This window comes from Neovison vison, chromosome X (genome assembly GCF_020171115.1).
Source record: "Neovison vison isolate M4711 chromosome X, ASM_NN_V1, whole genome shotgun sequence".
NCBI lineage: Eukaryota > Metazoa > Chordata > Mammalia > Carnivora > Mustelidae > Neogale > Neogale vison.
In genome coordinates, this window is record NC_058105.1 from 105494349 (window position 1) to 105515578 (window position 21230).

Sequence of the window (21230 nt, forward strand, 5' to 3'; positions counted from 1 at the left end):
TATATATTTTCTCCCCTTCAATAGCGAGTATCTTCTTCCCTTCAGTAGGTTGTCTTCTAGGTTTGTTGATGGTTTCTTTTGCCGTGTAAAAGCTTTTAAGTTTGGCATACTCCCCATAGTTTTTCTTTTGTTTCCCTAAAGGGAAATCAAGAAAAATGTTGCTAAGGTTGATGTCCAAGACATGACTGCCTATGTTTTCTTTTAGGGTTTTTAAGCTTTCAGGTCTCACATTTAGGTCTTTAATCCATTTTGAATTTATTTTCGTATATAAGAAAGCAGTACAGTTTCATTTTTTTGACATGTAACTTTCTGGATTTTTTTTTTTTTAGCACCATTTATTGAGGAGACTGTTTTTTCCCCATTGTGTATGCTTGCTTCCTTTATTGTAGATTAACTGACCGTGTAAGCCTGGGTTTTTTGGGGGGGATCTGTGTTCTGTTTCATTGATCTTAAGTGTCTATTTTTATACATTACTATACTCTTTTTATTACTATACCTTTGTAATATAGCTTGAAATCTAGCATTGTGATATTTCCAGCTTTGTTCTTTTTTTCTGTAGAGTGCTTTGGCTGTTTGGGGTCTTTTGTGGTTTTGTACAAATTTTGGTATTATTTGTTCTAGTTCTGTGAAAAATGTTGTGGATGTTTTGATATGGCCTGCACTGAATCTGTAGACTACTTTGGGTTGTATGGACATTTAAACAAAAATCATTATACCACTCCATGAGCCTGATGTATCTTTCCATTTTTTTGTGTCATCTTCAGTTTCTTTCATTAGTGTCTTATAGTTTTTCAGAGTACGGGTCTTTACTCTCTGATTAAGATTATTTCTACATATATTATTCTGTTTTGATGCACTTGTAAATGGGATTTTCTCACTTTGTCGTTAGTGTATAGAAAGGCAGCAGACTTCTACATATTTTGTATCCTGTAACTTTACTGAATTCATTTATTCTAACAGTTTTTTGGTGGCGTCTTTGGGGTTTTTTTCCTATATAGTGTCTTGTCATCTGTGAATAGTGACCATTTTATTCTGCCTCACCACTTGGATGCCTTTTATTTATAGTGTCTGATTGCTGTGACTAGGACTTTCAGTACTATATTGAATAAAACCCGTGAGAGAGGACATCCTTGTCTTGTTCCTGACCTTAGGGGAAAAACTCAACTTATTCTCCATTGAGTATACTGTTTTTCATCTATGGCCTATATTATGTTGAGTTATCTTTCATCTGAACCCACTTTGTTGAGTGTTTTTATCATGGATGCATGTTGGATTTCATCACTTTTTTTTCTCCATCTATTGAAATGGTTATATACTTTTTATCCTCTTGTTAATGTGGTACATCACGTTCATTGATTCTTAGATGTTGAACCATCCTCACATCCCTGGAATAAACCCCACTTGATTGGGGTGAATGACTTTGTCAGTGTATAGAATTTGGTTTGCTCATATTTTGTTGATGATTTTTGCATTTTTGTTTATCAGGGATATTACTCCGTCATTTTTTATTTTTTTAACTTTTAAATTAATTATTTATTTATTTTAAAAATATTTTATTTTGGGGGGACACCTGGGTGGCTCAGTTTGTTAAGCGTCTGCCTTCTGCTCAGGCCATGGTCCCAGGGTCCCGGGATCGAGGCTCACATTGAGCACCCTGCTCAGCAGGGAGCCTGCTTCTCCTTCCTCCTCTGCCTGCTGTTCCCCCTGCTTGTGCTCTCTATCTTCCTGTCAAGTAAATAAGTAAAAATCTTTAAAAATAGATTTTATTTTTTTATTTGACAGAGACAGCGAGAGAGGGAACACAAGCAGTGGGGAGTGGGAGAGGTTGAAGCAGGCTTCCTACTGAGCAGGGAGCCTGATGTAGGGCTCTGTCCCAGGACCCTGGGATCATGACCTGAGCCAAAGGCAGAGGCTTACTGACTTAATGACTTAATGACTAAGCTAGCCCAGTGCCCCACTCTGTCATTTTTTAAATTAAAAATTTTAAAAGAGATTTATTTACTTATTTGACAGAGAGAAAGAGAGATCACAAGTAGGCAGAGAGGCAGGCAGAGAGAGGGGGAAAGCAGGCTCCTGGCCGAGCAGAGAGCCCGATGTGGGGCTTGATGCCAGGACCCTGGGATCACGACCTGAGCCAAAGGCAGAGGCCTAACACACTGAGCCACCCAGGTGCCCCAAAGCCTGTGTATCTTGATGGATTTTCTGTGTCAGTGATCTATCCATTGATGTAAGTGGAATGTTAAAGTGTCTTAGAATTATTGTATTATTCTGTTTCTCCCCTTTTGTTTGTTAACATTTCTTTTATGTATTTAGGTGCCCTAATGTTGGATATGTATTTACAACTGTAAAATTCTCTTGTTGGAGTGATCCTTTTGTCATTACATAATGTTCTTCTTTATCTTTTGTTTCAGTCTTTGTTTTATTTTATTATTATCTTTTAAAATATTTTATCTATTTTAAAGAGAGAGAAAGAGCCCAAGAGAGATCAGAGAGCACAAGCAGGGAGGTGAGGAGGGGGGCAGAGGGAGGGGCAGAAGTGAACTCTCTGCTGAGCAGGGAGCCCAATGTGGGGCTCTATCCCAGGATCCCATGATCATGACCTGAGCTGAAAGCAGACGCTTAACTGACTGAGCCACCCAGATGCCTCACAGTCTTTGTTTTAAAGTTTATTTTGTCTGACACTGCTAAACAAGCTTCTTTTGGTGGGGGGCTTTCATTTGCATGGAATATTTTTCTATTTCTTCATTTTCAGTCTGTATGTGTCTTTTTGTCTGAAGTTAAGTTTCTCATAGGCAGCATGTAGATGGGTCTTTTTTTTTCTAAAAATGCATTCAATCTGTGGCTTTTGATCAGAATATTTAGGTCATTCACACTTAAGGTAATTATTGATATATATGTATTTATTGTCATTTGTTAATTTTTTCTGATAGCTTTTGTAGTTATCTGTTTCTTTATTCTTTTGCTCTTCCCTCATGATTGGTGACTTTTTGTTTTATGCTTGGATTCCTTTCTTTTTATTTTTTGGTGTATCTCTTAGAGGTTTTTGTGTTGTAGTTACCTTGAGGTTCATATAAAACATCCTAAGTATATAGCAGTTTATATTAAGTTGATGATTGTTAAAATTCTATCACATTCTAAAGAATTGCATTTTTACTTTCCCATCTGTCTTTCTTTTTTTTTTTTTTAGATTTTATTTATTTGTTTGAGAGAGAGACAGTGAGAGAGAGCATGAGCGAGGAGAAGGTCAGAGGGAGAAGCAGACTCCCCGTGGAGCTGGGAGCCCGATGCGGGACTCGATCCCAGGACTCTGGGATCATGACCTGAGCCGAAGGCAGTCGTCCAACCAACTGAGCCACCCAGGCGTCCCCCATCTGTCTTTTATATGTTTTACATCTTTTTATTTTGTGACTCTCTTAATTTTTTAGATACAAATGATTTTTACTATTATTGCCTTTTAGCCTTCATACTCACAGTGTAAGTGATTGATGTACCATGTGTGCCTTTACACTTGAAATTTTTTCCTTTCATCGTTTTCTTACCTCTCGTCATGGCTTTTTCTTTTCCACTTAAAGAAGTCTCTTTAGCATTTCTTACAAGGCTGGTTCAGTGGTGATGAACTCCTTTAATTTGTTTGTCTGGGTAACTCTAGCTTTCCTTTGATTTTACGTGCTAACCTTGTAACACGGAGGATTGTTGGTTGTTGGTTTTGTCCTTTCAGCACTTTGAGTACATCTTGCTGCTTTCTTTTGGCCTGCAAAGTTTCTGCTGAAAAATCAGCTGATATCCTCATGGGTTTTTTTGTTGTGGATAAGTGTTTGGTTTCCTCTTGCTGCTTGTAAGATCTTCTCATTATCTTTAATCTTTGACATTTTAATTATTACATGTTTTGGTTTGGGCCTTTTTTGGGTTCATCTTATTTGGGGTTCTCTGCTTCTTGAAACTGGATGTCTCTTTCATTCCCTAGGTTAGGGAAGTTTTCAACTATTATTTCTTTCTATTATTTCTTCCCCTTTCTCTCTTAGCTCCTTCTGAGATCCATACCCTGGGAATGTTAATTTACGTGATGTTGTCATAGAGGTCCCTTAACCATCTTCATTTTTTAAAAATTCCTCTTTGTTTTGGTGTTTAGCTTGAATGTTTTTTCTTCCCTGTTTTCTGGAGTGCTCTTCTGTTCTCTGCATCCTTTAATCTCCTGTTGAGTACTTCAGGTATATTTTTTATTTCAGTTATTTTAGTCTTTTACCTCAGATTTAAAAAATGTTTTTTGATTTTTTTTTTAAAAATATTTATTTATTTATTTGACAGAGACAGAGAGGGAACACAAGCAGGAGGAGTGGGAGAAGGAGAACAGACTTCCCACTGAGCAGGGAGCCCAACACAGGGCTTGATCCCAGGGATCATGACCTGAGCTGAAGGGAGATGTTTAATGCCTGAGCCACCCAGGCACCCCATATTTTTGTTTTTAAAAAACATTGTGTTTTTTAAAATTTTTTAAATTCTTAGTGAATTCATCTCTTCTCTCAAGTCTGGCAAGCAACTTTTTGATCATTACTTTGAAATATTTGTCAGGTAGATGACTTATGTCATTTTGGTTTAGTTATTTTCTTGAAATTTTGTCTTATAAGCATATTCTTCTTTCCCTTTTTAAAATTTGATTTTCTGTGTTTATTTCTATGAATGAAGTGAAAGAGCCACCTCTCCCAGTCTTAGAAGAGTGGCCTTTTGTAGACACATCCTCTGTATAGACTGTGTGTTCCTCACACATTGGGGTAGCTGGCTGTGTGGGGCTATAATCCATGGGTCTCTGGGTCCTGGGGCACTCCGCAGTGTGGCTGCCCTAATGGAAAACTGAAGCACAACCTGGCGTGGATGTAGGTGTCTCAGGGGGCTTTGCCCTGTACCTCCTTTGTGATACTACTGGAGCTGTATTGGATATAGGTGAGGTGTGCCCTGGTGTGCGCCATCCTGGGGCCACCCTGCTTGGATGGCTGGAGCTGGTATGTGCTTGGAGCCCAGAACTAGCTGAAGTGGCAGGCTGCTAGGACACCAGTCCTTGCTCCCGTCTCGTGGGCGGGGGAAGGTCAGCTGTGGCAGTCACTAGCACCTCTGACCCAAGGAAGAGTTCCTGTAGTTACTCCACTGTTTGGTGGATGTTCTGGGGTTAATAAATGGTTTTCCTTCACTTATAGTCTAGTTACCCTTTATTTCATTTATTTATTTTTAGAAAAAGACTATTTGACAGAGAGAGGAAGCAGAGCAGGGAGCCTAATGTGGAACTCCATCCCAGGAACCCCGGGATCATGGCCTGACCCGAAAGCCAACGCCCAATGATCGAGCCATCCAGGCACCTCTCTGGTTACCCTTGAAGCTGCAGCTTATTTTCTGTGCCCTGGGCAGGTGAATCTGCACATGCATCTGTCAGTGATACCTTCCATTATTGCAGTTTGTGGCGTCAAGGTGGAGTTGCCCTTGTTACCATGCGTCTCTTTTGCTGTTCTGATTGAGGTCCCTCTAGCCTTGTATTGTGCAGAAGGTGTTCTGTCAGCCCCCCACTCTTCAGGAGGAATTGATCTATATATAGGCGTAAATTTGGTGTGTTCATGGGAGGAGATAAGTTCAGGGTCTTCCTATACTGCCTTCTTAGACCCATCCGAACATTTTTTATTTTTGAAATACTGATTGTAGTTCTCTACATTGCCCCCAAGTAATGGCATGATTTAAAGTTTCGGGGCTTATTTGCAAGATAAAGAAGATTTGCTGTGGAATGGCCCTTCCTTATGTGTGTTCTTTAGACCATGTAGCTTAAAATTGTGGTTTCCATGCCTCTTTTAAGATGATGCAGGTGTTTAACCATCTAGTGAGTGAACACAGCAGAAATTATGGGATTGTATGGTATACACTACGTTTTCCCCTTTAAAAAAATGAGAAATATATGTAGTTGAACCCTTAAGCAACATAGGTTGAAACTGTATGGGGCTACTTATATGCAGATTTTTTAAAAATATTTTTTTATTTATTTGACAGAGATCACAAGTAGGCAGAGAGGGAGATTTTTGCAGATTTTATGCAGATTTTTTAAAATAAATACAGTCAGTGCTATAAATGTTTTTTTCTTCCTTATGATTTTCTTAGTATTTTTCTCTAGTTTTTACTTTATTGTAAGTGTAGAGTATATAATATGTCATTTCCAATACAAAATGCATATTGATTAATATGTTATTAATGATTAATATGATTAATATGACTGTTTATATTATCAGTAAGATCAGCAGTCGGCTATTAGTAGTTAAGTTTTGGGGGGAGTCAAAAGTTAAATATGGGGGCACCTGGGTGGCTCAGTGGGTTAAGCCTCTGCCTTTGGCTCAGGTCATGATCCCAGGGTCCTGGGATCGAGCCCTGCATTGGGCTCTCTACTCGACAGGGATCCTGCTTCCCCCTCTCTCTCTGCCTGCCTCTCTGCCTACTTGTGATGTCTGTCTGTTAAATACATAAACAAAATATTTTAAAAAGTTAAATACGGATTTTTTTTAAAGATTTTATTTATTTGACAGAGAGAAAGAAATCACAAGTAGGCAGAGAGGCAGGCAGAGAGAGAGAGGGGAGGAAGCAGGCTCCCTGCGGAGCAGAGAGCCCGATGTGGGGCTCCATCCCAGGACCCTGGGATCGTGACCTGAGCCGAAGGCAGAGGCTTTAACCCACTGAGCCACCCAGGTGCCCCATTAAATACGGACTTTTGAATGCTCTGGGGTTGGTGCCCATAACCCCTGTGTCATTCAGAGGTCAACTGTATTAAAGCGTGTATCAGTTCATTGATTTTTTAAAAGATTTTATTTATTTATTGGACAGAGACAGAGATCACAAGGAGGCAGAGAGGTAGGCTCAGAGAGAGGAGGAAGCAGGCTCCCCACTGAGCAGAGAGCCTGATTCAGGGCTCGATCCCGGCACCCTGGGATCATGACCCAAGCAGAAGGCAGAGGCTTAAACCACTGAGCTACCGAGGCGCCCCCAGTTCATTGATTCTTGATGCTGCCAGTTAATTAATGAATTGTTATTTCACTAGTTGCCTTTTTATATATGGGTGCTCAGCTTGAGTAGTGCCAGTGAGATTTGATGTTAGTTTTCTCCACTCAGACTGTACCCTTAAATCCTGCTATCGTAGCACCTCTGCCAGTGGCATTAGAAAATAAGTGAAAGCCCAGCTGTTTAGGTCTGGCAGATGATGGGCCAGCAGCAGTGTCTTTTTAGTTAATTTTTTCTTCCAAGATTTTATTTAAATTCAAGTTAGTTAACATGTAGTGTAGTATTGGTTTCAGGAGTAGAATTTAGTGATCCATCCCTTACATACAACACCAGTGCTCATCACAAGTGCCTTCCTTAATGCCCATTACGCATTTAGCCCATCCCCTCACCCACCTCCCCTCCTGAAAAGCATCATCATTAAAAACAAAGGAGTCTACATTTCCATTTGCGTTTGCTAAGTTATTTCCTTTAGACTTTGGGTTTCCTTTACTCATACTTCAAATCCAAATCTTTTGGTCTCAAAGTACAAGTAGAACGTAAAACAGACAGGAGAGGTAATTCTTTGTGGTGTTATCATCAAGTCCTTGTTTTCTTATTACTTTAGACATCAAAATGACTTCTCTGCTCTGGGGAGTGATGTGGTAGCCCTTGGGAAAACCTGAGTGATTATACACAAGTAGCATTTCTCAAGGCTAGTGAGATAATGTTGCCAAAATAGTAATACTCTGTAGTTTTAATCTAGCTGGTGCTTTATTTTTTTTTTTTAAGCATTAAACTGAAACTGAAGTTTTGGGGATGTCTTTTGGCTTTTTTTGTTTCTGAACCAGTGATCAGAAAAGTCTGGCTAAATTGAGTTTGTCAATTTTACGACTTGCCATTTTAACACAGTGACCGTTGCTATTTGAATGAAGTGAAATATGTAATTAAATTCAACCATATTTTATTGAAGTATTGTTGACACACAATGTTACAAGAGTATTAGGTGGACAACACAGTGATTAACTTTGATTTCTTTTAATAGAAAATGAATGCGGTGTTGGAAGATCACTACTATCGGAAGGCTGGTTAGCGTCAATTTCCTAAGCGATACTTGACCACTATTTGTTCTGGCATGGCGCAGAGCACTCCACAGCTTGACATGCAGGTTCTCCATGACCTCCGACAGCGTTTCCCGGAGATTCCAGAGGGTGTTGTGTCTCAGTGCATGTTACAGGTAGATTACCCAGCAATGATAGTGATATTAAGCTACAGTTCTCCTTACGTTTTCTTGTCTTTGTGGAGGGCAGTGGGAAGTATTTAGAGCAGGAATTCTCAGCCTTTGTGCTATTGACATTTTGGGCTGGGTTATCTTTGTTGTGGGGCCCTGCCGTGTACATCGTAGGCTGCTTAGCAGCTTTCCTGGTCTCTACCACTAGATGCCAATAGCACACTTGCAGTTGTGACAACCAAAAATGTCTCCACACATTGCTAAATGTCTTATATGTGAGGCAAAACCTACCCTACTAAGAACCACTGATTTAGAGGTGGAAAAAAAGGCCTGTAGCAAAACAAAAACTGATTATGTTCAGATTCCACCTTTTACAGTTTTGGAGTTGGTTGATCAGTCCCCAAATTCTTAGATTTGAATTTTGAATCTTAGATTTATCATTATAACTTTTTGGCTATACTTTTGAGCCAGTTTTTTAAAGTCTATAGAGAGTCCATTCCCTTTCTTACTGTTTTTCTAGTTAATAAATGCTTACTAACAGGTAATTTTAAGTGTAAGGCCACTTTGTCTAGTTTAATCATATTTCTTTGATTTTGTTTCTTATATTGAAATGTATCTTTAATATTGGATAGAATGTGTTTTCCCATTCAAGGGACAAGAGAGAAACCGGCCTAATACTCCCCTTGTTGAATTTTGCATCATCCTCCCCAGGATCTCCATGTGTTTTGGGTTACAGCATTTCCCTGTTTGGTTCACTTTTGGTACAGTACTTTTGTCCACTGGACTTCCTCACACACTGTCAGTTCGAATTCTGCCTTACTGCATCATATGCAGACTCTACCTTACTGCAGTGTGAGTGGCTCAGCTTATCACCTAAGCCTATATACTGCGGAGTTTAATTGCAAATAGAGACTTACAGAACAATTGTGGTACAAGAGATGCTTCCTAGCCCTTCTACTATGTTTAGGCCTTTGGGGTTACAGTTTTTGTATTACAGCTTGCTTTTGTTTTTTCCAACACACATTCCCACTGTGAATTTCCATTTTTTCCTCTAGCCACATTTTGGTCTCTGATAGAGAAAAGGTGCTTCCCAATGGAGTAAAACCAAGCATGAGTGAGGCTTTTAGTTAAAACCATTTCCTAGCAATTGCCTTCCTTACCTGTCCTCACCATCTATCCCCCAACTCTTTGTTTTTTCAAATTTAATTTATCCTTTTATTACCTGTATTTTTTCATGGCTTAGTGTCTTTATCACACTAAACTGAAGGAATGAACTTTACTGAAGGAATGAACTTTAAATTCAGCTTAATGAACATTTACTGCTAATTGACATTGACTCAAGTCTTCCTCTTCCTTGTTCCTTTGGGATTAATAAGAGTCTATTGGCATAGAGACTTACCTCTGAGTGGCACTGAAAAGTTTTGCTGTTTGCATTTAAAGACTCAGTAATTGACATTTAATATATAAGTTTTAAAGCCTCTCTCTCTGAGCTATCATCTCTCAATTTAGGGTCATTTTTTAGGAGTATGATGCTTTTTTGCCTAGGTCTTTTCAAGAGTTTATATATGGTTTTTGTTTGTTTGTTTGTTTTAATTCTGACCTCTTAGGGCACCTGGCTGGCTCAGTCCATAGAGCATCCAGCTCTTGATCTCAGGGTCATAAGTTCAAGCCCCACACTGGACATGGAGCCTACTTTTAAAAAAAAAAAGGAAAAGAAAGAAAAAGTAATTCTCACCTCTTTATCCAACTAAGTAATTTTGTTTTATTTATTTGGATTTACTATTTGATAAATTTTGTATCCATTTTTTTTCTTTTGAAGGCATTCTGCAGGTTAAAGATCACATTTGAATCTGTTTCAGTGGTATTTAAAAATGAGTTCATAAAGAAACCTTTTTAAAATTTTTTCTTCATAGGAAAATTTACTTACCTTGTCACTGTAGACATGCATTTGAATAGGCTGACAAATCAACTTTGTATCATTGTGAATTTGGGTCCTATTTGTGAGGATACTGTTCAGGCTCCCTAATTCACTGTAGAAAACATGAAATTTCAGCAGCATTACTACAGTTGTCAAATAGTGAAGTATCCACAACTGCTTTAGGTTTCATATAAATGGGCTAATTTTTTTTAATTTTCACCAAATTTTTCCCTAGTTAGGGATAGTTTATCCCTAGTTAGGGATAGTTCTATAGGTATAGAACTATAAGGACCTGTAGAGATCACAAGTAGGCAGAGTGGCAGGCAGAGATAGAGGGGGAAGCAGACTCGATCCCAAGATCCTGGGATCATGACATGATGCGAAGGCAGAGGCTTTAACCCACTGAGCAACCCATTTTAAAATGCGCTAATTTTTGTTCTCCTTTTAGTCCATTTGAAGACATACTTTATTTTCACTTTTCATATTCTTTTCTTTCAGTTACCTGTCAGTGACATTTCTAGTAGGCAATCAGTTTGAATCCTTTGGATCCAAATTTGCTTAATACGGAGCTTCTCATCTCTTGAGCACAGTGATTTTCAAACAGGATTTTTAAAAAGGCCATACTCTTGAGTTTTAATAATTTTCTTCTTTTTTTAAAAATAATTTTCTTCTTAAATTTTGACAGTTACTTTTCTCTAGGACTCAGAATTTTAGTATCACAGCTTTATATAAGGAAACAGGTACAAGTTATGTATGGACTTTTGATGAAGCCAGTTCTTTAAATTTCTAAGAATTCGTTTTGTAGAAGTTTGATTAACTGAATCTTTGTTTACTTCATGAGCTTTAATATAGTTACTTACTTTTGGCCTAACATCCTTTCCCTTCAAATTAAGGAGTTAGGAGACTGAGAATCTAGAACTGGCTCTCCTGTTAATTAGTTAAGTGCTTGTTCTCAAGCCATGTATCTCTCTTTTTCTTTATTTTTTTTTTGGTTTTATTTATTTATTTGACAGAGAGAAATCACAAGTAGATGGAGAGGCAGGCAGAGAGAGAGAGAGAGAGGGAAGCAGGCTCCCTGCTGAGCAGAGAGCCCGATGCGGGACTTGATCCCAGGACTCTGAGATCATGACCTGAGCCGAAGGCAGCGGCTTAACCCACTGAGCCACCCAGGCACCCCTCAAGCCATGTATCTCTTTCTTCATCTGTAAATGAGTTGATTTGGAATAGATGAACCCTAAACGTTTCTAGCTCTAAAATTACAGCATTGTATGTTCTGTTTTAGGTTTAACCTTATTTGCTTCTCAGCAGAAGTAAAAGTGTTTCCTTTCATTTTTGTATAAAATGTGCTTTTTCCTAAAATCAGTATGCAGTAGTAGGTATGTATGTGCATATCTGTATATTTATGAACTACAGAGAAAGTCATAGAAATTGAGAAATTTTATTATTCCAAAGGCAATGGATAATAGTGCTTTAGGCTAATAAAATAGTTGAGAATTTTGTATTTTAATGGAAAACTACCTTATATTTTCAAATTAAAAAAAGACGAACCTCCTTCATTAGTTACATTATTGTCAGAATGTCTAAAATGTCACTTTGGTAATACCATCTTTGAGTGTGTGTATAGTGTCTCAAAAAATTCAGCTCCTACAATGATTGTGGAAGTTGACCAAGCTACTTTTCAGTGGGTAGAAAATGTATGTCTGTGGGAGTGTGAATGAATTTCATTGAGGCAGTCGAGACGTGGTTTTCTGTTAAATAGCCTTAACTTTGGCAGTTCTGGAACCATAGTTCAAAAATGTGTGCTTGTTTTTACTGATTTCTTTCGTTAGCTTCATCTTTCCTAAGGATAGTTGAAGTTCTATAGGGATAAATTTGATGAAAAGAAAAGGCTGCTTTAGAATTTTTATTGTTTTGACTCTAGGAATTTTGTTATAATTTTTCTCCTTTTGTGGTTCCACTACCTTTCAAAAACTAAAGCATGACTATTTTCATGTTTTCTGGTTTTAAACTGGTGTGTTCTGAGCAGTTATGGTGACTGCAAGATTGGCCCAACATGTTAATTTGTTGAAAAGCATCAGACCTAAATTGAGTCCTGGATTTGGACTCAGACAAGGTGGAGTTGAGTCACTGTGTTCATTAGTGGGTGCTTTCCATTTCTGTAGCAGTAGCGGGAGTACTAGTCATAGGAACTAAATGTCTGTGAAACAGTATGAATTGTTTGGGATCTCCTTGACAGGGTAGATGACTCTGAAGCTGTTTGTGCTTAAAATGCCATTCTCTACTTATTTTATGACAGTTGTATTTGCATAACCTGCAATGCTTGACTTCTTTTAGGATTTGTTCATTTTGTCATTGTTAATGTTACCACTTTTCTCCCCTAGAACAACAACAATCTTGAAGCCTGTTGCCGAGCCCTCTCCCAGGAGAGTAGCAAATACTTATATATGGAATACCACAGTCCAGATGACAACAGGATGAATAGAAATCGCCTTTTGCATATTAATCTGGGTATCCATTCTCCGAGTAGCTACCACCCAGGAGATGGGGCACAACTTAATGGGGGTCGAACACTGGTACACAGCTCAAGTGATGGACATATTGATCCACAGCATGCAGCAAGTAAACAGCTGATATGTTTAGTTCAGGAACCACACTCCGCTCCAGCTGTTGTGGCTGCTACTCCGAACTACAATCCATTTTTTATGAATGAACAGAACAGAAGTGCAGCTACTCCTCCTTCACAGCCACCTCAGCAGCCGTCTTCCATGCCCACAGGAATGAATCCATCTGCTATGCAAGGGCCTTCACCACCGCCACCTCCTTCGTACATGCACATACCTCGGTATAGTACAAATCCGATTACTGTTACAGTGTCCCAGAACCTCCCTTCTGGACAGACTGTACCAAGAGCTTTACAAATTCTTCCACAAATTCCAAGCAATCTCTATGGGTCTCCTGGTTCTATTTATATTAGACAGACATCTCAGAGTTCATCAGGAAGACAAACTCCTCAGACTACACCATGGCAGTCCTCACCACAGGGCCCAGTGCCTCATTATAGCCAACGTCCTTTACCTGTTTATCCACATCAACAGAACTATCAACCTTCTCAGTATTCTCCCAAACAACAGCAGATTCCTCAACCTGCTTACCATTCGCCACCTCCTTCTCAGTGTCCTTCACCCTTCAGCTCTCCACAGCATCAGGTGCAGCCTTCCCAGTTGGGCCACCCAAGTTCCCACGTCTTTATGCCCCCTAGTCCTTCAACTACTCCACCGCATCCATATCAACAAGGACCTCCCAGCTATCAGAAGCAGGGAAGCCATTCAGTAGCTTATCTCCCATACACAACATCTAGCTTACCCAAAGGATCCATGAAGAAGATAGAAATTACAGTAGAACCCTCTCAAAGACCTGGGACAGCAATGAACAGGAGTCCTTCACCTATCAGTAATCAACCATCTCCACGGAATCAGCACTCCCTGTACACAGCCACCACACCACCTTCAAGTTCTCCTTCAAGAGGAATATCCAGTCAACCAAAACCTCCATTTAATGTTAATCCTGTGTATATTACATATACACAGCCAACTGGACCTTCATGTGCTCCGTCGCCATCTCCTCGAGTGATACCAAACCCAACTACAGTTTTTAAAATTACTGTAGGTCGAGCAACGACTGAAAATCTTTTAAATTTAGTGGACCAAGAAGAACGTTCTGCAGCCCCAGAACCTATTCAGCCTATTTCAGTGGTACCAGGCTCTGGGGGAGAAAAGGGAAGCCATAAATACCAGAGGAGTTCTAGTTCTGGATCAGATGACTATGCCTATACACAAGGTAATTTTAGCCCTTTTATGAAATTTAATCTTTGTGGTGAGGTGGCTTTTTCAAAATAAATTTATATTAGCTGTTTAGTTTTAATGAAATGGTTAGGATTTATTCAGTAGTTCACAGTAGCATTGCTACCAAGAATAGGCTGAGACAAAAATAGTGTCAGTGCTTCAGAGTTCTCTATAGGTTTTGTTTTAAAATTTGAAAATAGTGATCTAATAAGGCTGTTTTTAGGAAGAACATTTATTGGGACAAAAACATAGAAAAGTGACAGTGATACTGTCAAAAAACAAACTACAGAATTGGAGATTCATAATGGGTGGGCTAATGTTTATCAAGGTTAAGAGATTTGAATCTTTTCTAACAAGACTGGCCTAAGGGGTGTAATATTTATAAGTAAGATATATTTATAAGTGGGATTGGTGATGAAGACTAATGTTGGATTAGTTAATAGTGGACCTAATTAAAGGGAGGATGGAATTTTTAAAAAGTCTATCCAGGTTTCTAGGTATCTGAGAATGTAATATTCTTTCATTGTGTAAGAGGAGTAGTAATTATGATTATAGTTCGATATGTCTGGTATTGAACCTGTTTAAGAACCACACAGGTATAGTTAAAAAGACAAATCTTAGGAAAACGAAGGTCAACAGAGCAAGACGGACATATGGATGATGTCATTTTGGCAGGAGTTCCAAGAGCCAAATTAAAGCTTAATAACATTAGCAAGACACAAGAGTAAATGCCAGCTCAGAATGGAGGACAGGGTTTCTTTTGAGTATTTTATGCACTAGCAGTGCATACAGAAATTTCCCAGTCACTTGTTCAATGTTACCCTCTGCAATGACTCTATCTGTAACACTATAGCCTTGCTGTTACATCAGCGAGCAAGGATGGAGAGGTTAGCAAAGCAGTTGAAACTTGAGAAAGAGGAGCTGGAGCGGTTGAAGGCCGAAGTGAACGGGATGGAGCATGACCTGATGCAGAGACGGCTCCGAAGGGTCAGCTGCACCACTGCAATCCCCACGGTAAGTCCTCTTGTTGGCCTGTGTGGCCAGGAAGATGGGCGTGATGGCTGTCTGGGGCATGTGTTCTTCTTTGATGTTCTGTTCCTGACAGGGCCTTTCCATATTTTAAACAATGGATGAGAGACTTTTGCCTTCAGTTGTTCTCTTCCGAATAATTTCTTCTCACATGTATGAATTCCATAGGGTCATCAGTATTTTCAAATGACCGACTTTCTAACAGAGGTATGGCATCTCATTTACTATGAATTGCTCTCTGTCAAAATAGAGAGGTACACCTCTCTAAGCATTTTATATTTTTTTCTCATCTGTTCATTTTATTCTTTTAAGCATATACTATACATATAAATTCCAAAGATTTAAAAGTTATTTTCTCAAGTATGTCGATTCAAATGCATTAGAACAGTGTCAGTATGAATCTGGAAAAGTGTACACCATAGAGTATTATAAGGCAGAGCAATTTTATTAAGTGTAAATAAGGTAGGAGCTAAGGTAACCATACTGACAGCAGTCCTAATTGTAACTGCCCTAATGAAAAGATTTGGATAATATATTCTTAACATTTTAAGTACGGTTTACGAGTTCTAAAAAATGTTAAACTATTCAGAACGTTTTAAAACCAGTCTCCTAGAATCTTGTGACGGAAGTACAAGCTTTCTGTGATCTGATATTCATTCGTGCAGCCCTTGTTGAGTTTATGCATGTGGTCTGTATGTATGCAGCAAGCTAGGTTCTTGCTAGCGAGAGAAGTAGGTTCTTGCTAGGTACGTGCTAGCGAGAGAAGTAGACCCGTGGCCAGATACTTGGAATTCGGTGTGGTACGTGCTGGTAATGCTCACGGGTAATGAGAGGACTCGAACGTCAGCTGGTCTGTGCATGTACTCCGTGCACTTCTGCTGGAGTGCCCTTCTGAAGCTCTTCATGGCTAAGTCCTGTGTGTGCTTCAGGGCTTCACCTTACTCTGCTTTGTCCTTGGAGCCATTCCTTATTTTCCTGATCTCTTTCAATGGAGAGTGATTTCTCAGCACTTACAGGTTTGGAGAAGAGCAGCGTGTCTGCAGCTCTGCCTTCACAGATAGGTTTTTAGTGGAAGGTCATGGCTTCAAAGGCAACCGGTGGACTCCTGAAGTCAGGTGCAGTCTGGACACATGTCTCCAGTATCTGGAGTTTCTTATTTTTGTTAAGGTTAATAGAATGGAGGGAGAAGGGTGAGGACCCACTGTTCTGCGTATAGTGTTGCTGTAGAGGGAGAGAGGAAAGGGGAGAGCATTTTAGAAGGGAAAACAAAAGAGAAAAGAGGGAAAGAACATAGAGGTAACAAAACTGTGAAGTTAAGGCAGAGACAGACTTTCAGGAGGCAGCAAATACAGGTCTTACACTTAAGCTGAAATTTCTGGTGTGCTCACAGGTAAATGTGCACCTGTCAATTGCGGTTTAGACCTTGAGGGTGAAGTGTTTGAACTTCTGCTGGTAATGGGGAACCAGTGGAATTTTTCAGAAGGAAATTATTGATATTGATTATTGATAAAGAGGCATATTTAGTAATTTAATGAAATTTTTTCTAATACTGACAAAATTCCTAAGTATAGTCAGTATTAGAACCAAGAAGGAGGGAGGGTTTTACTTAAAGCACTAAGAAAATTATAAAGCTCTCATTAACTGAAAGGTAATAAATTTCTTAGTGTTTTCTCCACTTGAAATCTTAATTGAATTCTCCGATTGGGGGAGGTATTGAAAAACATAACCCACAGAGGAATCTATCCTGGTGGTTGGGCACTTTGGAGTCTTTTAGGTACTTATGGAGCATGAGCAGATTTTGTTAACATAAAAGTCATTTCCCTAACATAACTAAATAAGTTTTGTTTAGTGACCTCTTGCTGTGTGGTTATTCCTGCTGAAATGAACCCTATTGGTTTTTGTTGTTGTTTTGGAAAGTAAAGAACTGTCAAAGGTAACATAGGTTAGTGCTTCAAAAAAAATCCAGATTTTAGATGAACATTTTTATTGATGAGTTACTTAAAAAAGGAAAAAGAGTAGAATGAACCCCCTGTGTAGCCATCACCCAGCTTCAGAAATTGGTAGCCCATATTGCTGACAATATTTAAGAGATGAGAAATTTGTGTGATTGCCTTGTGTTTCTGCTGCCAGGCCTAGAGTAAAGTGAGGGACTATTAGCATTGCATGGCTGAGGGACAATTCTACATGGAGGTTCAGACAGTGCCTCTCTATCGGGTGTGAATTTGACTCCTCCTCCTGCTACTCATATATCCTTGGAGAAGTAACTTTCTCTGCTTGTTTTTTTACCTGTAATATCTTCAAGTGCCCATCCAATGGGATTAAATAATATTACACATAATCAATTTATGTAATCCCCAACAAATAGTAAGTATTCTTACCAGTGTTGGTTGGACAACACTGGAAAATCCTATTTAAGATACACACACACGGGACGCCTGGGTGGCTCAGTTGGTTGGACGACTGCCTTCGGCTCAGGGCGTGATCCTGGAGTCCCGGGATCGAGTCCCACATTGGGCTCCCAGCTCCATGGGGAGTCTGCTTTGCTCTCTGACCTTCTCCTCGCTCATGCTCTCTCTCACTGTCTCTCTCTCTCAAATAAATAAATAAAAAATCTTTAAAAAAAAAAAAAGATACACACACACACACACCCCTGATCCATTTTGCAGAATTTTGATATAACTCCAGGAATATGCATAACGTATGTATATTATGTAGGAAATTAATCCAGAAGTAAAGCATTTTGTCAGAATTCCTTTTTGTTGAAAGAGGCTCATTCGAGTCACCATGACATCATTGTAAAGACTGCCCATATAAGGGGCACCTGGGTGGCTCAGTCAGTTAAGCAGCTGAATTTTCCTTTCTGCTCAAATCATGATCTTAGGTCATGGAATCAAGCTCCACATTGGGCTCCATGCTTACTGAGTAATGTGCTGGAGATTATCTTTCTTCCTCTTCCTTGGCCCCTCTCCCCCAATCTCTCTCACTTGTGCTCTCTAAAATAAATAAATGTTTTTTTAAAAGATTTTATTTATTTATTTGACACAGAGAGAGAAATCACAAGTAGGCAGAGAGGCAGGGAGAGAGAGAGAGTGGGATGCAGTCTCCCTGCTGAGCAGAGAGCCTGATGCGGGACTTGATCCCAGGACCCTGAGATCATGACCTGAGCTGAAGGCAGAGGCTTAATAACCCACGGAGCCACCCAGGTGCCCCCCCCCCCAATAAATAAATCTTTTTAAAAAAGTGTTCACATAGTCTCTGGAGGCAGAATAGTTCTGGCAATCACTGACTATATCCAAGTTATCTGCATTTGATTTTCCCTATCTATAAAAGGGAATTCTGTTAAATATATTTAATATTGTTGTCAAGATAAAAGCAATATATGTAAAGTGCCTGGCATGGAGTTAGGTGCTCAGTAAAATGGCGGTCTTTATCTTTGTCCCACTCACGTGTAGGATTACGTGATAGAGAATGGACTATTGTTTTGCTACTAAGCACATATTTCTACCTTCAGGTTTTAACATTTCTTTATCAAGCAGTGTACTAAGAAATGTGCATGCTTCAGAAAACTGAATGCACATTTGTTGCCAGCTGTAGAAGCTCAGAGCACCAGTACAATAATCTAAGGAGGGCAGAAGTGGAAGATCGCCCTAATCTGCTGTTTGCAAAGCACTGTTAGCACTGTTAAGTGCTGTCGAAGAGGTCATCTCATAAAGAGATCTTTATGTGAAAGGATAAATGTGTGTCTGTGAACCGATACGTGTTTGTGTGTGAGAGAGAAAAGATCATGTAAATTGACATTAAATCAGAAATGTTGGCCAGTTTAAGGATATTAAGTACTTTCAGTGTTTTGAGATAGAAATGTTAACTTTTTGCTGATAGGGTTCAAAGATGAGACAGTTTCATGGTGGAGAGGGAAATTTAAGTTACACCTTGAAAGATAAATAAAGTTGGATTAAGGCGAGAGATGCCATTTACCCCCTTAGTCAAGTTTTTCCTGTCATTTGTCTTATTCTAAATGGGTTTCTGGAATAACCAATGTTTGTTAGTCTCAGATGCATAATTAGGGCCAAGCCACCGAACACCAGTGGTCTTTGACTGGGTCTCTGTGATACAACTTCTTCAAGTGCTCAGTTGACTTAAGGTAGTTTTGCCCCCTTTTGGAAAAAGCTTAAGAGTTTTTCACTTTGAAATGTCAGCTCTTTTACAAACAGATCTAAGTTAACAGCCAATCTTGAAACCCCTCCTCCCTGAAAAGACAGTGTATTTTTTGGTGAATGGTACCGACTTTTCAGATTTTTTTTGACCTTGGTTTAATTAGAAACTATGAAAAAGGACATAAGAATCTTACAGGTATACCATTCTTTTAGTGAATTGGAGTGGTTCTCTTGTCTTTGGAAATGACTTTGTTGAGTAAATCTCTTGTTATATGCAAATGTGCTGTAGCCTCTAGACTATATATAAAGTGTATTACAGTACTTCCATACTTAGTTATGGAGCTTCACTCTTTATGACCTCTGTGGCCAACCCCCCCACCCCCATAGGAAGAAGCAACTCCTCTAGGTCCTGAATTTTTCCATTATGACTCTACAAAGAATGAGTTCTTTTACATATTCCTAGGAAGACAATAGCCGTCTTTGAAACCTCTGGACAAGTGCTTTATTTTTAGTATAAATGCTCAGGTATATTTTAAACCCTTTTAATGTTGCCTGGCAGACAAGGTGTAAGCATTTTACTTGGTGATGTCCCATACTTTTGCAAATAGGAAAAAAGAAAGCAATCCCTAATAAATAGTTCTAAATGACTTTTGTGTTCTCATAGCATTCTAAGCAATTGTAGCTCTTACTGTAATCTATCACGTATTTTAAATGTTTCATACTTAGTAATGCAAGGGGCAGTCCCATTTATTCTGAAGACATGTCTTAACAGCATAAGAGCTTGCATTATTGTGAATTAAGAACCTTTTTACTCCTTTTTCTTTGCTCTTATACTAACATAGTTTGTAGAAAAATAAAGGTTTTTAATGGAAGAGGATTTTATTCTGTCACAGCAGATATTTATCTTTTACTTGATGTAGTTGAAAGCACATTAGTAACTGAGTTAATATCTGGGCTGTGCTGAAAGCTTCAGTATCCCTGCCTTTGGAATTCAGACGTGAATTTTGTTTGTTACTGTGTGTGTGTGTGTGCGTGTGCGTGTGTGTGTGTGTATCTATATATCTATAGATATATATAAAATCTAGAAGTTCCGGGGATGTAAAGACTTCCAAAAAACTTTATTTAACTGAAGAAGAGGGCATTCTGTACATTTTGATGTCTTGTGTGTGGCCCTCAAAGGCCGAAGAATAGGTAAACCAGGCTCTAAGTCAAGAAGAAGGAAACAAATATGGAGGAAGAATGGGATCCATTTGTTTGTGAAATTTTCATGTAATAGATTGTTTGATGTAAATCCTGGTTTTACCAATCATTGTGTTTTATAACCTTGGGAAAATTATATGCACTCTGGGTGCATCAGCTTCCTCATGTATAAATTAACAATGATATTAGTACTTGCCTGAAAGATGTTTGGAGGAAAGAATGAGACCTCTGCTAAACACAGTGCCTGATACTTAATATTGTTGTTTTTTCCAAGCCTGGACAGCACTAAAATCAAGGACATTGCTTGTTTTACAGATTGATTCTCATAGTTTCCCTTACCATGAAAGTGTAGAAGTAAATTATTTTTAGTGCCCTGTGATTAAAATGATATTTTGTATGATAAAACATAGTCTAGTACTGTATCTTGCCACGTTTTATGCAGATTTTGTGTTTATGTGGCCATACCGATGTCCCCATTTTACCTGATTGTTCCTTTAAATGTTTAGGACTTCTTAACATGCCCTCTTATGGACTAAGGCCATATTGTTGGTAATGACCAATCAGAACTATTAATATGAATAGCAGTTCTTAAATGTTGGGCTTGATAATGACTTTCCCACAATTGCTATTTTGGGTCCTTTCTTACTAGCCTGAGGAAATGACAAGATTGAGAAGCATGAACAGACAACTCCAGATAAATGTTGACTGTACACTGAAAGAAGTTGACCTCCTTCAATCTAGAGGTATAGACTTGATTATTTGGTAAACCATAAGTAATAGTGTTTTTTAAGCTGCTAAATAGCCATCATTTTTGGTTTTAGAGGTTTAAGAGATAGTTTTTATCCATTATAATTATACTC

The 21230-nt window shown here is 38.8% G+C and overlaps 1 protein-coding gene across 4 annotated transcripts in view; it reads left to right on the forward strand.

Annotated features, from left to right (window-relative positions):
- TAB3 (TGF-beta activated kinase 1 (MAP3K7) binding protein 3) overlaps window positions 1-21230 on the forward strand; it is a 91477-nt gene that overhangs the window by 51942 nt on the left and 18305 nt on the right. The window contains exons 1-5 of one of the 4 annotated variants that reach the window (XM_044236066.1): window positions 3457-3474; window positions 8042-8233; window positions 12527-13982; window positions 14841-15001; window positions 21020-21113. In XM_044236066.1, coding sequence (XP_044092001.1) covers window positions 8132-8233; window positions 12527-13982; window positions 14841-15001; window positions 21020-21113 — 1813 coding nt within the window. In that variant the 5' untranslated portion in view covers window positions 3457-3474; window positions 8042-8131. Of the gene's footprint in view, window positions 1-3456; window positions 3475-5244; window positions 5458-8041; window positions 8234-12526; window positions 13983-14840; window positions 15002-21019; window positions 21114-21230 lie in introns of those variants that run through there. The other 3 variants (XM_044236064.1, XM_044236065.1, XM_044236063.1) reach the window with 3 other exon arrangements.